The sequence below is a fragment of the Schistocerca gregaria genome, chromosome 3, assembly GCF_023897955.1.
Source record: "Schistocerca gregaria isolate iqSchGreg1 chromosome 3, iqSchGreg1.2, whole genome shotgun sequence".
Taxonomy (NCBI): Eukaryota; Metazoa; Arthropoda; class Insecta; order Orthoptera; family Acrididae; genus Schistocerca; species Schistocerca gregaria.
The window spans coordinates 135,094,740-135,113,075 of NC_064922.1; the positions used below are offsets into that span (position 1 = coordinate 135,094,740).

The 18,336-nt window shown below is 45.1% G+C and overlaps 1 protein-coding gene across 2 annotated transcripts in view; it reads left to right on the forward strand.

Moving 5' to 3' along the window:
• Positions 1-17,948, forward strand: part of LOC126355766 (arylsulfatase B-like) — a 251,009-nt gene extending 233,061 nt beyond the window's left edge. The window contains exons 4-11 of one of the 2 annotated variants that reach the window (XM_050006168.1): positions 2,694-2,853; positions 4,128-4,354; positions 6,302-6,560; positions 6,652-6,809; positions 7,060-7,195; positions 10,073-10,423; positions 12,886-13,109; positions 16,078-17,947. In XM_050006168.1, the coding sequence (XP_049862125.1) occupies positions 2,694-2,853; positions 4,128-4,354; positions 6,302-6,560; positions 6,652-6,809; positions 7,060-7,195; positions 10,073-10,423; positions 12,886-13,109; positions 16,078-16,443 (1,881 nt within the window). In that variant the 3' untranslated portion in view covers positions 16,444-17,947. Of the gene's footprint in view, positions 1-2,693; positions 2,854-4,127; positions 4,355-6,301; positions 6,561-6,651; positions 6,810-7,059; positions 7,196-10,072; positions 10,424-12,885; positions 13,110-16,077 lie in introns of both variants that reach the window. The other variant, XM_050006167.1, reaches the window with a different exon arrangement.
• The last annotated feature ends 388 nt before the right edge of the window (positions 17,949-18,336 follow it).

Sequence of the window (18,336 nt, forward strand, 5' to 3'; positions counted from 1 at the left end):
TCCTTTTTTTTTGGTCTTTGCAGTACGAAATGTATCACAAAAGTCAGAGTCCACTGCTGATTGCGCTGATTTTCTGTAAAGGACATTAAGGATAAGGGGCTTATTCATACATTGTCTCTGACCAGAAAATCCAAACAGCGTGTCATATCCTCTACAGCAACAGGAAATGATCCAGGTTATTTCACTGGTACTGTGATTAGAACTCCTCATGTCCTCGACACGCAGTCTGTACTTAATCAAACATGAGCACGTTTTATTAAGGTTGAAAGAAGATTTACTAAGCTGACACGCTACGCGATGCATTTTCACAAGAGGGAAAACAAGTATAATAGACTCTTCCAAACAATTTTGAGTAAGCTGTGTTCTCTTTTGTTGAGGACTGACCACTTTGACATACCCGCCAGGCCCTACCTCGCAGCAAACTTTACAGCGCGTTACTATCACGCATGTATTTGCGGATACACCGGCAGACCACACACCATCTCCACTGCAAGCAATATAGAAAATTTCTTAGCAATAATCGTCGTGGTTGAAGACAACATCGAACACAAGTAACGATTCATTTGACGCTGTATAAATTAAGGCTTTCTGCAGCATCTCCTTATTTCGTACTTCCTTTACACCTCTTAATCTTCCTTATCAGTACTCTTCGAGGAATGACTCTTGAGCAACCTCAGCTCGTTGTTCATGGTTATTTTCCATTTAACAAAAATTATATCGTAAACTACCAGTAGCTGGGGATATATCCAAATAGTTTTCTTTATCTTTCTTCTTTCCAGTGAAAAGTTGTCTTTACTCAGACACAGTTAAGTATAACTACACCCTCTTTACCCTCCCTACTATTCAGCTTTGCCCCATATAATCTCACTAGTTGCGCAAAAGATCTGGCAAAAGCCTTCCTTCTCTCAATATTCATTAGGATGCTCAAGTAGTATCTTCTTTCCAGTTTCCAATATGAACAAGCGACAAAATAGTTGTATATCATTTCTTTTAAAGTCGCATTTGTCTTCGAACCAAATAAGGACATTCGAGTATTTGTAAGTTAATTATTATATGTGACAGCTTTGTTTACATTCTCTCTCCCTCTCTGTTTCTATCTTTCTCTCTGTCTCTGTCTGTCTGTCTGTCCTTCTCCCTCTTTTTCTCTTTCTCTCTTTCCCTCTCTCCCTCCATCCCTCCTTTTGTCTGCCTATTTCTCATACTGTGATAACACCGTATAGATTTGTGGTTTCGTGAATATACGTCTTATATTTAAAATTGTTACAAAATTTGATCTTCCTCACGAATAGCATATTCCAGTTTCAATAAGGCCGATGTTGGCGCAGACACAAAAGGTCATGATGAACTAGCAATTATCTAGTACTAATCCGGCAGATTTTAGTGCATTAAATACTCTTCCCCGCGCTCGACCAGCAGAAGCGCCTCCCTGGCTGCTGAGGAGCATGCGCCTCTGCACCAGATTTCTCTCTCCTGAGAAGGGACCACATACCGGCCTGCGAGACGCCCTTGTCCCCGTTACATTTTTTGACAGTGACAGAACCAGTGGCACGAAAAAGTATAAAGAAAATGTAGAGTAACAGTATTGAGAGTAGAGGCTCGCAGTGTCCATTTTATGGCACACTTTGCACTTTTACGATGGAGCACTATAAAACCACGGGGCCGTTCTGCACAGTTGGCCTTGGGATTATTGAGAAAACGTCTATCCTTGGGTTTACGGTCCGTTAACGGAGGCAGTTTAACAGGCGTCGTGATTCACGGTACGGAAAAGGTACGTGCAACGTACTGTTCCGAATGAAACAGGAGTGAATCATCCGTTAACAAGTCACGCCGTATTGATAACCGCGAGTGGCATTAAGAACTTTTACAAGTGTAAGAATGCACTTGTAGCTGCTATACAGCTTACGCACATGAATAACTGAATGTAATAACGGAATTAAGCAAGTAAATCTTAGTTTAACAACTGGCAATGTAAATCGTTTTATCTCCAGTGTGATTTAACATCTTTCTGATAAGTGGAGATACAGGTCAATTTAAAGTATAGGTCATCACACGTACTTGACTCCTAAAAGTGGCAAACGTGGTACGCACAAAGCTGTAGTGACTAATCGGATACTAACAGAGTTCCTAAGAGCATATACTGCGAAAGGAAAAGTTTGTGTTTCGAGACTTGTAACGACCCACACCTTTAATCAAGTTCATTACAGCGTAGTATCTCGGCACACAGTGAAACATTTATTTCGAACACAAATAGCTGAAAGATCGATGACGATGCTGTAAACTTCTACCTAACGTAATCAAAACACATGAGCCCATCCTGAAATTACGATCAATTGACTGATAAACTGCATGATTTGTGGAAACAAATTAATGAATGACTCGGCGGTTCGCCACTAGATACGATGAAAGAATGTACGCGGTGAAAAACGAAGCACATGATCGATAAAAGTAACGAACGAATTTTTGGGAGAAACTGACATGGAGATTAGAGAGAACAAACGTTACACGATAGTGACATCACTCATGAGTTTAATACTATTTGTCCGTATTCATACACAGTATTGCAATATATCTTGCTTGATCTTCCGACAATCCCGGTACTTTCCATAAGTACTCAGGATAAGATGACCTCCTGGTATAGCTCCTAACGGCACTGGTTGTTTGCACCTGACTTCACCGTCTTGTCGCACGTGCAGGGTTGGAACGACGTGAGCTTCCACGGGTCCGACCAGATACCGACGCCCAACATCGACGCGCTGGCCTACCACGGGGTGATCCTCAACAACCACTACGCGCCCGCACTTTGCACGCCATCCCGAGCAGCGTTGATGACTGGAAAATACCCCACGCACACCGGTAAGTTCACTATGACGTCCGTCCGCGCGCGCAATCGTGTGTGAGTGTGTGTGTGTGTGTGTGTGTGTGTGTGTGTGTGTGTGTGTGAAACCCAAATTTAAGAGCCCAATAATGTCAAATGTATGTATACCTTCTAATGCTAAATGTAGATATATACTGTAAGACAAAGAAAAGAAGGAATTATTTGAATGGGAAGGAAATCGGTACGTGTGATGTAATTGTATAGACAAACAAATGATTACAATTTCAGAAAAATTGGACGATTTATTGAAGAGAAAAGTGAAAGCGAATGTCAGTGTAAAACCAGTTTCTCTCGAAAGGACAGGCAATCAATAAACGGTTTTTGAGCTTGAATTATCTATATAAGCACATAATATTGTCTATGGAGAGATTCACCGACTATTGATTAGCTATATCTGATAATTTAGTTTGCTCACAGTTGCTAATTCATATAGGTGATTACCGGTTTCGGCCGTTACCGTTATAGGCCATCTTCAGATCTTTGCAGATTAAGTACAGTGTAATGCATGAAGCTGCGTACCACGGAGAGGCTTGTAGTTCTGAGAAACTACGGTCCAAAAAGAGTCAGACAAAATTGTACTTCCTCGTGCATACATTTAGCGAAATGACCACGATGAAAGAGTAGGAGAAATTACAGTTCATACGGGTGTTTACCGACAGCCGTTTCCCCAAGCATGCAAGGGGAGACTGGAGCGGGGCGAGAGGGTTGGGAGGGGGAATGGGATAGAAGTGGTACGAGAAGCAACCACCTCCACGCAGAGTCAGGTGTATTGTGGACCATACATGTAAATGCAGTCGAAGACATAAATGGCTCTGAGCACTATGGGACTTAACATCTGAGGTCACCAGTCCCCTAGACTTAGAACTACTTAAACCCAAGTACCCTAAGGACTTCACACACATCCATGCTCGAGGCAGGATTCGAACCTGCGACTGCAGCAGCCATGCGGTTCCGGACTCAAGCGCCTAGAACCGCCCGGCCACAACGGCCGGCGCCGAAAACATAAATGGAGATATATATGTAAATGTAGATGAAAGCAAAATCTACATCAAAGTCGCCCGCAGATGACGTTCCTCTGTCGTTACTCCATCCATAGAGGATACCATTAAATTAACACACAATTTTTCACGCTAAACTAGCGCTAGGTGGCTCGAACTCTGAAGACGACGACATGTTTGACAGGAAATGTATTGAATTAAGTGACGATGTAGCTGTTTGCTGTGGCGTGGTACTGAGGTAGTGTCTTTGGCAGGTATGCAGCACCTGGTGATTCTGGAGCCGGAGCCGTGGGGCTTGCCGCTGAGCGAGAAGATCCTGCCGCAGCATCTGAAGCGCGCCGGGTACGCCACGCACGCCATCGGCAAGTGGCACCTCGGCTTCTTCAAGAAGGAGTACACGCCCACCTACCGCGGCTTCGACTCGCACTTCGGCTACTGGAACGGCTTCCAGGACTACTACGACCACACCGTCAAGGCCACGGTAAGCGCGAGTCTTCTGTTGTATTTACTGGCAGCCTCCTTCTCTTCCACCAGTCCCAGAGTAGTTCTAGCTATGCCTCTACCACTTGCTCACCGAACTTTTTCTCTTTCTGTACTGCCAACGAACGAGGCTCAAATCTCTGCCCTTATATGCCACATTTACGGTTGCCGCAATTTGGCCGAGCCACTTCAAACAACAGTCGGAGGGCTCCATTGAATATAGGACACTGTCGATTCTCTTCCCTAAGCTTGACCAACTGAGAGAGCAATTCTAAATAATTTTAACCCGTGACGATGTGACTCATAGGGCGTAGGACAGAATTTTATTATGTCTCTTTGCCCTTTCTGAATAATATTCACTCTGGTTTAACACAGAGGTTTGTTTTTAATGCCATAAATGGTTGATGCTTGTAGAGAGTGATACACACAGTCCCATTGTAAACGGTCTTAATTCAAATTTAAATGCCGACATTATACGATGACTTGTCACACACGCAAGACAGAAGATAGTAATGAAGGAGAAGCGTACAGCAGTCAGTCGCATTCCCATTAGTTTTTATTTTGCATTTACGCATGAATGGCCATCTTCGGTGCATTTTCCTTACAAATCAACAGACCAGCGGCAGTTAATGTCACCATATGTTCTTAAGCGTCCATGTGATATAAAGATATACATACAGGTGTACGTGATAAACACATGTAAGAACATATGGTGACATGAACTACCGCGAGTCTGTTGAATTGTAACGGAAATGCACTGAATAGCCGAAATCTAGATTTGCAAGCATAATAAAAACTAATGAGATTGCGACTGACTGCTGTGTCCCTCTCCTTCTTTCAAATCTACGATCGATCTACACAACAGATCCTGATGGAATCGAAGTTGGTTAGGAAACAGTATTGTCTTAATATTTGGACTGTTTTTATGAGTAACTTTAAACCGATCTCACTAACGATAAGGTGTGACAACTTCTAAATTATTTATATTTGCAAATCCTAACACTGATGCATTCGCACCATCCATTGCGATTCAAAACGAGAAAGAGGGCTTCATCCTTAATGATCACACTGTCGGCGGTACGTTAAGCGTCTTACTTCCCCCCAAAAATGCTTCATTTCTCCTTTATCATAAGCCACGTTCAATAAGGCTTCCATTTAAATTAAGGCTTTACAGGATGTGATCGATTCTGTCAGTTCAGCAAACGAGAAAACCTGAATAAGTAATAACTTAAAGTTAAAATCTTCTGGGTTATTAGGCCGCGTCGTGTTTCTTCTAAAATGTTCGACGTTTCGACACTGTTCTAGCAGTAGTGGACACCAAAAGATTCTGAGGAAGATCCCAGCAGAGGGGTCGAAACGTGGAACATTTTAGAAGAAACATGACGAGGCCTAATAACCCAGAAGATTTTAACTTCAGTGACAACGGCCACGAAAGCCTGCAGACTTACATAACTTGTGTGACTATGAAAATTCCTATCAGAACTGGAGGTGGCTGCTTAGCAGCTGCAACTACTGTGGAACCAAAAAACAGAAAGAAGAGAAACAAAGTAAATAAAAGAGAAAAGATAAAATAAAAAGTTAAAAGAGGAAAGTCGAAGAAAATATAAAAGAAGAATAGGAAAAGGAATGAAAAACGAGAGAAGATAAAGACAGAAAAGAAAAAACAAAAACAAAAAAGATAAATAGAAGAAAAATGTAGGAAAGGTAACAAACTAGAAAAGAGGAAAGCAAAAGAAAAGCAGAGGGAAAGAGAAAGAAAAAGAAAAAGAGATGGACTAAAGAGTAAACGAAAAGAAGGGATAAAACGAAAAAAGAAACAGAAAAAGAAGTGATAAGAGAAAAAAAGGAATAAAGAAAAGAGATAATAGGTTGATGCAGGGGTTGAGGGACACGTCAGTTAGGCCCGTATGCTCCTCAACCAGAGTAACGGTAGCTTCCGCGTTTCCAGAACTCGCCGTTCGCGGGCTACGACATGCGGCGCAACATGAGCGTCGACTACAGTGCGGCCGGCAAGTACTCCACGGACCTGTACACGGACGAGGCGGTGTCCATCATCCGGCGCCACGACCAGTCTCGCGGCCCGCTCTTCCTCTACCTGGCGCACCTGGCGCCGCACACCGGCAACCAGGACAACCCCTTCCAGGCGCCCGACGAGGAGATCGCCAAGTTCCGCCACATCGAGGACCCGGAGCGGCGCGTCTACGCCGGTGAGCTACCCTCCACTTCCTGAAGCGTTCTCTGCATCACACGCAACGCCCTCGCGTATCTAACAACACGGTGCTTCTCTCCTGTTTACAGCTATGGTGTCACGCATGGACAAGTCGGTGGGTGATGTGATGGCTGCCCTGCGAGAGAGCAACATGCTGGACAACTCGATAATCGTCTTCATGTCGGACCACGGGGCGCCCACGCATGGCATCCACTCCAACAGAGGCTCCAACTGGCCTTTCAGAGGGGTGAGTACCGTCTGTTTCACTAATACAGCCCCAGCTATACATTTTTGTCTGCTGCTTGATACCCCTTTACATTAAACACAAGTCTGATTCATGTCCTAAGTTTATACTACATAATTTGAAGATGATGGTTGTTGAAATGGTCCATTTCAAGGGAAAGATAAAAGTTACGTTAGAGATTTTCATGTTTATCACTGCATACTGATCTGCAGTTATCGCCAGACTGACGGCGTCCCCTTGTGACGTGTTGCAGCAGAAGCACAGCCCCTGGGAAGGCGGGGTGCGTGCCGTCGCGGCCGTCTGGAGCCCGCTGCTGAAGAGGACCCAGAGGGTGTCCAACCAGCTGATGCACATGACCGACTGGCTGCCCACGCTTTACTCTGCAGCAGGTGAGCCCTCCTCTCCTTCCTGCCTCTTTCTAACCCATCCGAACGTCGCGGTAGTTGAGACACTCGACTCGTAATCGCAAGGAACAAAGTTGGTACCACCAACTGGTCCTCCAGTCTCTTCCATAGTCTCCATACTAGCTTCAAGGGAGTGCTAGGTAGTTTTCTTAAAACAGCCCGGAATCGATTTCTTCCCCCATCCTTCTCCAGTTCAGCTAAAGCTGTAGAAGGAATTAGTGTCCCATCACCAGCGAACTTACAAGAGCCAGGACGCATTCTCTGAGTAAGGATGGACGGAGACGGAATAGGGCGGTGTACGTTTACAAGCAATCGTCGCAACTATTACGTCAAGCAACTTTGGGAAATCACAGAAAACCTACATCTGTACGGCCAGACGAGTAATTGAAGACCGATCCTCCTCAATGCGAGTCAGCGCCTTAACCGCTCTGGCGCCTCACTCTGTTTCTGAATAATATCAGTTCGTAATGTAGTCTGTGGTGAAAGGTGGATATGGTGCGACTCCCCAAAAAGAAGCATATTTAGTCACAAAGAACACAGTAACCTTCCCATGGGGAGCATTTTGCCTTTAAAACTTCGCCTATCTTTAACTGATGTGTGATTATTTTAATCTTTTATCCATAATGAACATTATCATACCGCCGTTCGTTAGTGATCTAGAATACAAAGACGTATATAAATAATTCCAGAAAGGAAAGCTTAACAACATTTCTTTGTTACTTCGATAGGGCTCTTCTTCAGTCTTCTAATGACCTCGATGCCGGCGGGACATTAAACGTAAATCTTCCTTTTTTCAGTGAGGCCTCTGATGTGTGGAAACAGCGAAGCTAAACAGTGGTTCGGAGCCCATATGAAACTGTAGCTTTCCAGTATAACTGGCTGGGTCAGTTAGTACAAATTTAGAGGACGAAATGTGTACCATTTCCAATAAGACGGTGCCTAAAGATAATACAGTTTCCAGTCCTGCATTTATACCCTGCGAATCGCTCTGAAATGGGTGACAGAGGACACTTTCCGTGCACACTATAATCAGGTTTCTCATCTTTCTAGTCACGGAAGAATAACGAGGATAATGGATGGATGGTTGTACACCTGTGAACAACATGCTACCTTGAACTCGCTGGTAAATTAACCTGTCGAACCAGAACTCAAAGCCAGGGTACTTGTCTTTCACGAGAAAGTGTTCTGCCAACTAAACTCATTCGGTAGAGCACTATCCCGTGGAAGTCCAAAACCACTATTCCGAGCCTCGACTGGCACAAAGTTTTAAACGGCCAGTAAGTTTCAAAACAGCGTACATTACATTGCACAGTGAAAATTCATTCTGGACATAATGTTTGCTTACATTTACCTACAAAACTTTCACACAATGGCTGTGTAGGGAGCTGCAGGATATTCGTACTTAGACCTGGATGAGGGTTCATCGTTTTTTCTAAGCAGTTTCTCACAAGATCTGTAATTTAAGATTTTTCAATGTTTTTCTGTTAAATTCTGTCGCCATTTGAAGAAGTCTGTGAGCATTCACGCCACTCTTCTTTCTTTGAAATTGCTTACAGAACGCTCATGTGACCCCTCCTAGAATACTGCTCAAGGATGTGGGACCCATACCGTGTAGGGCTAACAGGAAATGTTAATCGTGCGCAAGTAAGATAAGCGCGAGTGGTCAAAGATATGTTTGACTCACGAAAGAGCGTCACGGAAGTGTTGAAAGACTTGGACTATCATAAGTTTGAAGACAGACTTCAACCATCCCTGGGAAGCCAACAATTTTTTTAATAACATTTCAGCATCAGGTGTGAGCTGATGCGGAATTATATAGTAAAAAAAATTAAATCATTGTCACTGTGTTGTCACCTAAGGCAGTATGCCTAATCTGCATAAGTTTGAGCTCGCTTAAGAATTCTAAGATCCATTACAGCTTAAGGAACCTAGGAATATACTACAGCTTCTATAGTGACCAGGAAGACAAAATTAATCATAGTGAGCACAGGGACATTTAAGCCGTGATTTTTTCTGCCCTTCATGTGTACTTGTAATTGGAATAGCAAGAAATCGTAGTATCTACATCTACACCTGTATACAGAATAGGCAAAATAAGACAAGTGTGGAAAATATTTCGTACACCTTAATATAGATAAGCCATCTTACATCTTCTGCACCTGGGTGAAGATTATGGCAGCGGAATCATTCTGCTTTCTGTCGCAATTGCCGACAATTTCAAAAGTGTTTTATAAAAATAACTTCCTCTTTCCTGTGAGTTCACGGACAATTTCCGTAACATAGCGTCTTGGTCGAACCTAACAGCACACCTCTGAACTGTTTCAACGTCTTCCTTCAGTGCAACCTGGTAGAGATCTCAAACACTCGAGCAGTACTCAATGAGTCGTACAAGTGTTGTGTAAGCGGTCTCCTTTACAGACGATCCACAGTTTGCTAGAATTCTCCCATTAAGCCAGAGACGACTGTTCGCCCTATAACCAACCTTACGTACTCGATCACTTTCGTGCTGCTTTGCAACGTCACACACACAGCTGCTCAACTGACGTGGCTGTGTCAAGCTGCACACCACCAATGTTCCACTCGAATATTACAGGATTGCTTTTCCTACTCGTCTGCATTAGCACGTGATCGACATTTAGAGCAAGTTGCTCTTCACCTCACCGAACAGAAATCCTACCCAATATGTGGTACAAAGGGAAATGCCGTATGCGATGCACTTCACTACGGCCTGCACAGTGTGGATGCACACCTAGACACGCTCGATATCGCATGCTAGTTCGACACAGTACGGAGTGGATGCGGCTTTACCTCACCGGCCCACCCAGCGCGCCTCCCACACTGAGCGCCGTCGCCTGCCCGCAGGTATGGACGTGCGCGACCTGGGCCGCGTCGACGGCTTCGACATGTGGGCGTCGCTGAGCGAGGGCGCGCCTTCCCCGCGCTCCGAGGTGCTGCACAACATCGACGACATCTACGGATATGCGGCGCTGGTGCGCGGCGGCTGGAAGTACGTCACCGGCTCCACCGGCGGCGCCTGGGACGGCTGGTACGGCGAGCCGCGGCGGCGCGGGGGTGCCGGGCTGGGGCACGGCGCCGCCCCCGCCTACGATGTGGCGCGCGTGCTCGCCTCCAAGACGGGCGTCGCGCTCGCCGGATTCCTCACCGAGCGGCAGCTGCTCGAGAAGATGGCCGCCGTCACCGCCGGCAACTCAGGTCAGTAACAGCGCCCTGATGCGAGCATGGGTTATGTACCATCTAGACCATTACACCACCGATACACACGAGGATTCGACAAAAATATACAAACACCAAAAACGCAGCACTTTACAATGCCTTGTAGCGTAACCTTTGGCACGCGGAAGAGATTCCAGAACCCTTATACCATTCTTCCTGCAAAATAGTGACAAGTCCAGGTAAAGATGATGGAGATGGATAGCAGTCACGAACACTTCTCTTCAAAGTAGACCACAGAGGCTCAATAATATTGAGATCTGATGAGAGTAGTGACCCGGGAAGATGCGCCAACTCAACCTCTTGCTCACAAACCCAGTCCTGGATGTGATATCACATTTCGATCCAAGTATATCGAGATTGGTAACGGAATGGCGAGTTTTCATAACACCACCCTCCATCCACAGACAAGTAGCCGCCGAGATCCTCGACACCTCGACACCCGATTCCTATGCACAGAAAATAACGTGTCCTGCTGAAATCCGACAGGAGTTTCATTGAAACTACTGAAGAGCTCGCCACCAAGCCCGTCGCAAGGCGGCTATCTCTCTGGGAAGAAATGGTGCCACACTCGGCAGTGGAACTACTTGAGGAGGGATCTGCAGGATTTCAACTACCTTTTACAAGTTGGAGGTCATTAAACCGGCTGCGTACTGGAGTAACTGGGTGCAAATCAAACCTATTTAAATGGGGTTACAGTGATAGCGATAGATGTGAAAGCGGAGCAATATAGGACTTGGACCACCTACTGATTTTCCCAGACATGTCTACAACATGCACTAAAGACGATATTTTGAAAGTCAATGACAAAGCAACCTACGTTGCTAATTACTGGGAAGAGAAGATATAATTTGTGCATCCGGGTACGGAAGAAGAAGAAGAAGAAGAATCTGAGGCCGATAGCGGTCATGCGGGATCTGGAGGACCCAGTGGTGCGTTCCCGCTGAGCCACACCACCAGTAGCTCTGTACTACAAGCATCCTCTGCTGCCGCAACATAGGGCGACCGGCAAAAGCGGCTTAGTCCAATTGGACCCTCTTCTGTGATAACATTGTGATAGATGCACTCTGTGGCTTGCTGCAATATTTGTAATGAGTCTTTGTACCACTGTTTGTTGTGTTACCTTGTTTGCCAATCGTTTCTGCTCCTGTCCAGCTTTCCAACTACGACAATTGCCATACCACACTACAGCCCAGCTCTGCAAAGTTCTACACAACAGTGGATGTGTCAACAGGAGCATTGTTGTGTTAGAACACAACGTTACCAATGCGAAACAAACGCTGTACCATGGGATGGCCCAATCAGCAAAAATGGTCACGTAATCCTTGGCAGCAGTGCACATTCTAGAGTAACTATGCGGCTCACGGATTACCACAATATGGCTGCCCAAATCATTACCACACCCGGCACATTTCGCTCCTGGTTTTTAAACTGTGCCAGAAGTCGGAAACAGTGGGGAGCGAGGCTAATCCAACACAATGAATTTCTTCCATTGTTCCGTAGTCCAGGTTTTGTAACTCTGGCACGACGTTTTCATGTTACAGACATTTCCATCACTGATGAGGAGTTTTGAAATTCCAGGCCGTAATGCACCTCCAAGCTCACCGTGTTCTTCAGTTAATATTATATTTCGTCAGAATCCTCTTCAACGACCATATGTCACGCTCACTCAACGTACGTCTCAGTCCATGTTGAGACTTCTTGATGCAATAACTTACCAACAGCCGAATGTACTGTAGAAATTTATTTTATTTTATGAACTCCTATGTGCGATCAGTTTCGGCATTATATCGATGCCATCTTCAGGCTCCACTCGTCATAGTCGTAAAATCGTTATACACGGAAGGAGCCATATAACTGGATCCTCAGTCTGTGTCGCCTGGCCACCAAGAGCTGTTGCCGGACGATTGATTCACGTATCCAGTTATATGGCTCCTTCCGTGTATAGCGATTTTACGACTACGACGAATGGGGCCTGAAGATGGCATAAATGTAATGCCGAAACTGGTAGCACATAAAACTTCATAAAATAAAATAAATAAAATAAATACATTATTGCATCAAGAAGTTCATGCCAGCCGTCGTTCCACGATCCATAATGGATCAACGAAGATGTTGACTTAGCTACTGATACTTTTTTGATTTCTCTGTGTGTGTGGTATTATCTTCGATATGGTGCCTCTGCAAACACGAAACAGCTTGACAACCTTGGTCACAGAAGGACCCACCATACGAGCACCAACAATTTGTCCACATTCGAAATCCCTTAGATCCGACATAATGCACTCAGAACTACATAGAACACGTAGGATGATGGTATTGCAGTGTTTTGTGCTCTTATCACGATTTATAAGCACCAGAAGTGTATTTCAGAAGTTGTGGGGTTGCCTGTGAGGTGCGGAAGTGGTAACGTCTGCTGACGCCCTGTCCTCACCTGTGTGCAGGCGGTGTGGAGGAGCACCTGTCGACGCAGCTGCTCTCGGAGGAGACGGTGGCCAGACTGCGCCACGAGGCTGAAGTGCGGTGCCCGCCACGGCGCGCCGACAACGCCAGCGAAGCGACGCAGTGCCGCCCCATGGAGGCGCCCTGCCTCTTCAACCTGCGCGAGGACCCCTGCGAGACCGTCAACCTCGCCACCTCCCAGCCGCTCCTCCTGCGCAGTCTGCAGGTGCGTGCCAGCAAAGCGTCACTGGGACCGTAGCTAGACTCCAGTATTAGGCTTACCAGAAATAAATTTAGCCATGACAACCCACGGCTGTCGTAAAGCCTCCTCCTCGCAAACTACTCTGCTACACCAGGAAGAAACGCATATGATAAACGTGTATGTATTGGACAAAGATATAATACTATAACTGACATGTGATAACATTTTGTCCGTAGCTCGTGGTCGTGCGGTAGCGTTCTCGCTTCCCATGACCGGGTTCCCGGGTTCGGTTCCCGGCGGGGTCAGGGATTTTCTCTGCCTCGTGATGACTGGGTGTTGTATGATGTCCTTAGGTTAGTTATGTTTAAGTAGTTCTAAGTTCTAGGGGACTGATGACCATAGATGTTAAGTACCATAGTGCTCAGAGCCATTTTTTTATTACATTTTCACGCAATTTGGGTGCATGGATCCTGAGAAATCAGTACCCATAACAACCACCTCTGGCCATAATAACGGCCTTGATACGCCTGGGCTGCCCATGCAGCTTCAACACGATACCACACGTCATCAAGAGTAGTGACTGGTGTATTGTGACGAGCCAGTTACTCTGCCACCATTGACCATACGTTTTCAATTGGTGAGAGATCTGGAGAATGTGCTGCCCCTGGGCAGCAGTCGAACATTTTCTGTATCCAGAAAGGTCAGTACAGGACCTGCAACATGCGGTCGTGCATTATCCTGCTGAAATGTAGGGATCGCAGGAATCGAATGAAGGGTAGAGCCACGGGTCGTAACACATCTGAAATGTAACGTCCACTGTTCAAAGTGCCGTCAATGCGAACAAGAGGTGACCGAGACGTGTAACCAATGGCACCCCATACCATCACGCCGGGTGATACGCCAGTATGGCGATGACGAATACACGCTTCCAATGTGCGTTCACCACGATTTCGCCAAACACTGATGCGACCATCATGACGCTGCAAACAGAACCTGGATTCATCCGATAATATGACCTTTTGCAATTCGTGCACCCAGGTTCGTCGTTGAGTACACCATCGCAGGCGCTCCTGTCTGCGATGCAGCTGCAAGGGTAACCGCAGCCATGGTCTGCTGCTGCAAACGTCGTCGAACTGTTCGTGCAGATGGTTGTTGTCTTGCAAACGTCCCCATCTGTTGACTCAGGGATCGAATCGAGACGTGACTGCACGATCCGTTACAGCCATGCGGATAAGATGTCTGTCATCATGACTGCTAGTGATACGAGGCCGTTGGGATCCAGCGGAATCAGTCGAGACAGAAAGAAACTAATGACATCATCTGCAAGTGGGCAATAATTTAAATCAATTGTGGAGGTTGAAAATTTGTGCTAGGCCGGGATTCGAATCCAAGTCTCCGGCTTACTAGGCAGACACACTAACCACTATGCCATCCAGAGACAGTGGCCAGTAAAACTGCACGGACCACCCTAGCACGCTTCCCATCAGACCAAAATTCTCAACTTACCCACACACTATTAATGTAGTGCCCCTTGCATACTATCGTCATTACCCGTGCCATTTCCCCTATTCCCATAAAAGTTCGAGCATGGTGTACATCCGCATTGAAGTGATCAGTTGGTCTTCCTCACCTTAATTATGTATGTGGTGACTACTCTTTCGAACATCTAATGAGGGTAATGGGCAAGCAGCACTACATTAGTAATGCGTGGATAAGTTGATAATTTGGGTCTGATGCTAAGTGTACAGTTGCGTTGGTTACAATGTCCGCATGGTACAGTGGTCAGCGCACCATCCTAGTAAGGAGGAGACCCGGGTCCAGCACAAATATCTTTCGGAACATATCGCTTTTTTCCGAGCAGGTGTTCAAGTTATTTTGCTCCATATTCCGATCTACACAGGGTGTTCGGAAAATCCCAAACATCTCCGGACGCCGCACATGTGAGGAACGGATGCATAGCGGAGTTTCATGGAGCGGGAGCACAACATGTTTTATATTTGTCAGCGGAGTCACTGATACATGTCGTGCTTGCGCCCCACAAAGCTCTGCTACGCATCTGCACCTAACTTGTGAGGCGTCCTTTACGCTTGGCAACGAGTAAGGTTCAAAAATGGTTCAAATGGCTCTGAGCACTATGGGACTTACCATCTGAGGTCATCAGTCCCCTACAACTTAGAACTACTTAAACCTAACTAACCTAAGGACATTCCAGGCTGTAACGCCTAGAACCGCTAGGCCACTCCAGCCGGCGGAACGAGTAAGGGGTTGGGGTTGGGTTGTTTTGGGAAAGGAGACCAGACAGCTAGGTCATCGGTCTCATCGGATTAGGGAAGGACGGGGAAGGAAGTCGGCCGTGCCCTTTGAAAGGAACCATCCCGGCATTTGCCTGGAGCGATTTAGGGAAATCACGGAAAACCTAAATCAGGATGGCCGGACGCGGGATTGAACCGTCGTCCTCCCGAATGCGAGTCCAATGTCTAACCACTGCGCCACCTCGCTCGGTCTGGAACGAGTAAGGAACCCACTTGACACGCACTAGGGATTTTCAACTTTTCCATATCCCAATTGCATTTTGCCGACGTACGCGCGTAGTGTAATCATTTTACGGACGGCGTGCGCCGTGACCATTTTCTATAATCTGAAGACGCCTACAAAAGGTGATCCAAATTTTGAAATAAAAATCTTCGCAACCAAGACCGTATTTTTAAGTCGAAGCTTGTACTGATTGCTGTATCAACCGCGATGATAGGAATGGAAGAAATTTTAGAATAATATGTGGTAGAGTCAGAAGTACCATCCTCCATGCACTTCCCTCCGGTCTGCAGAGTTTAGATGTAGATGATGGTGTAAGTATGTTGTTATGGGTAATAAATTAGAAAGTGAGAGATGATTCCGCTCTAGCAGGTAATAGTAGCAGCATCGCACTTCCATTTTAATGTGAAGACGTAAAAGACGCTGTACATTGTTACAAGTGGTTGTTTGACGCTTCCAGGAGGCAGTGCAGCAGTACAGGTTGACGATGGTGCCTCCAAACAACGTTCCAGTGGACCCGCGGGCGAACCCCGCCTTCTACAACAACACGTGGGCGCCGTGGCAGGACGTGCCGGCCGCACAACAGCCGTTCCAGATGAAGCCCAGCCCGACCCTCAACTTGGCCGTCGTCTTCACGGTCTTCCTCGCCGTCGCGCTGGGGATCACGTCTGCCGTGCTGCGTGCCTTCCGCACCGAGAAAGACCTCGGCAAGGAGATCGTCAAAGCACTCGCTGTCTTCAACATCTCTCCAGCGGCAGCTCTTAAGGAAGAGAAGGCCATGAAGAAATCTTCGGCACGGTCTTCAGAGGATGAGGAGAAGAAATGACCCAAGCTTTTGGGAAGGAACCGGAGTTTCAAAATTCGAGGCAATCGCTCATAGCCTCGCAGTAACAGTGCTTATGTATCTGTGCATGTGTGTGTGTGTGTGTGTGTGTGTGTGTGTGTGCGTGTGTGCAAGGTGATATCATAAATTGTGGTTTCTTGTCAGTTATCCGCCACAAACACACACAAACTGCGTATCACAAACAAACGTAACGTTCTTGTTGGAGCTTCGTAATTTCCAACAACTACCCGGATCGGATTCCTCCTGTGTCATGAGAAAAACTATGACACATTAAAAATAGATGGAAGACACTGTACGCAAAACGCTCCCATCCGTTTCAGAGCAGAGAGTGGAACCTCTGTTCTGCTGGCACTATATTCTACAGAACTGCAATGTAGCTCAGACTCCAACAGATTTGCTTCCAAATATAAATCGTCACTGGCCTTTTTCCATACACCTCTTACTGTGCACTTCAGAGAATACGTTAACTTTTACACCTTTATAAAATGCTCTTTCATTACACGCTATGCACTCTTTGACAATGATCCACGGCATAGCAGGAAAAGTGATTCAAATTCCTTATATGTCATTTTCAGATGCACCTTAAAATGAAAAGACAGTGTTAGTTATCATACCAATATTGGTTTGGTGTCTTGGGCAAAAGCAACAGAGCACAACAAAAGTGGTGCAGTTGTCACTTTTCCCTCTCACCAGTGTCGTAACATGGCACGTAAAGCATCTGTAAACAATAAGTCCACACATGAGCAGGTGATAATGTATTGTAGAATCTTAGAATTTAACTGAAATTTTGCCAGTGAGAAAATCACGATTGACCTAAATGTGCCAGGAGCACTGCACAGCCTAATTTAATTTAATTTATTTAAATGTTGAACAGAATGAGAAAGATCATCCATATTTTAAGATGTAGCTTTCGCGCTTATGTACAAAAATCTGGTAACCTGAGTAAATTATCGAAGAAGAGTTTAAAGCAACGCGCCAAGATCAAAGTGGGGTATACATTATAATAAATGTTCCTTCCTATGATAATTTTATTCATATTCTCTTTCTCTCTATTACTGAAAGTTCCTTCACTTTGAACCATTCAATACCAGATGTAAGAAAGAAAGGGGTATAAAGGTGACACAAATCACCATACAGAAGTATTTTATGGTATTAGGTTCCTGATCTGCTACCTCATTTAGACTTACGTAAGAGGGGTCTGTAAAGTGAGGTATATTTGATGTGTTATAACATGTCACTGACTGCTGTCCATGGTCTTAAGCATACTACATGATATATATGTATAATGTATGTAACACATATATTGTATATAATAATCAGACACACTGCACTGTACATACCAATCATTTTCAGCCTTTAGCTGTTGTTGCAGATTTCAGGCAGTTGAGTATGAAGGTGTCATAAATTCATTTTTCATTTGTGATATCGTTCACTTCATCGCTCATAATCACTAATGTGATAAGTTTCATGATTTTGTAATTTATATTATTTATATTTCATTGTTATTGTAATAAAATATTTTTATAAAATTGATCTTGTTTTTTTTCTTTCTTTGTTTTTAAACTTATCGTGCAAAAGAAATAAAATTGCACAAAACTAAGATTGTCGGTAGAAACTTGTGAGCATTAGATTTTCTATGTTTTCCATATTTTACTTCAGATAAGTGCTACGATGATTTCTTTAAATAATAGACCACATCCTGCTTATTGTTCCAATCCCATCCAATCCATCTTTAAAAACATCATCATCATCACAGGGAAGTAAGCGATTAAATTTCCATTCCTGCTCCTTCGTTCCTGAGATTTTACAATAGCTTTCGCCAGGAGGATGTTCTCTTAATACCTAGTAGTTAATCCAAAAAATGCGTGATTTATT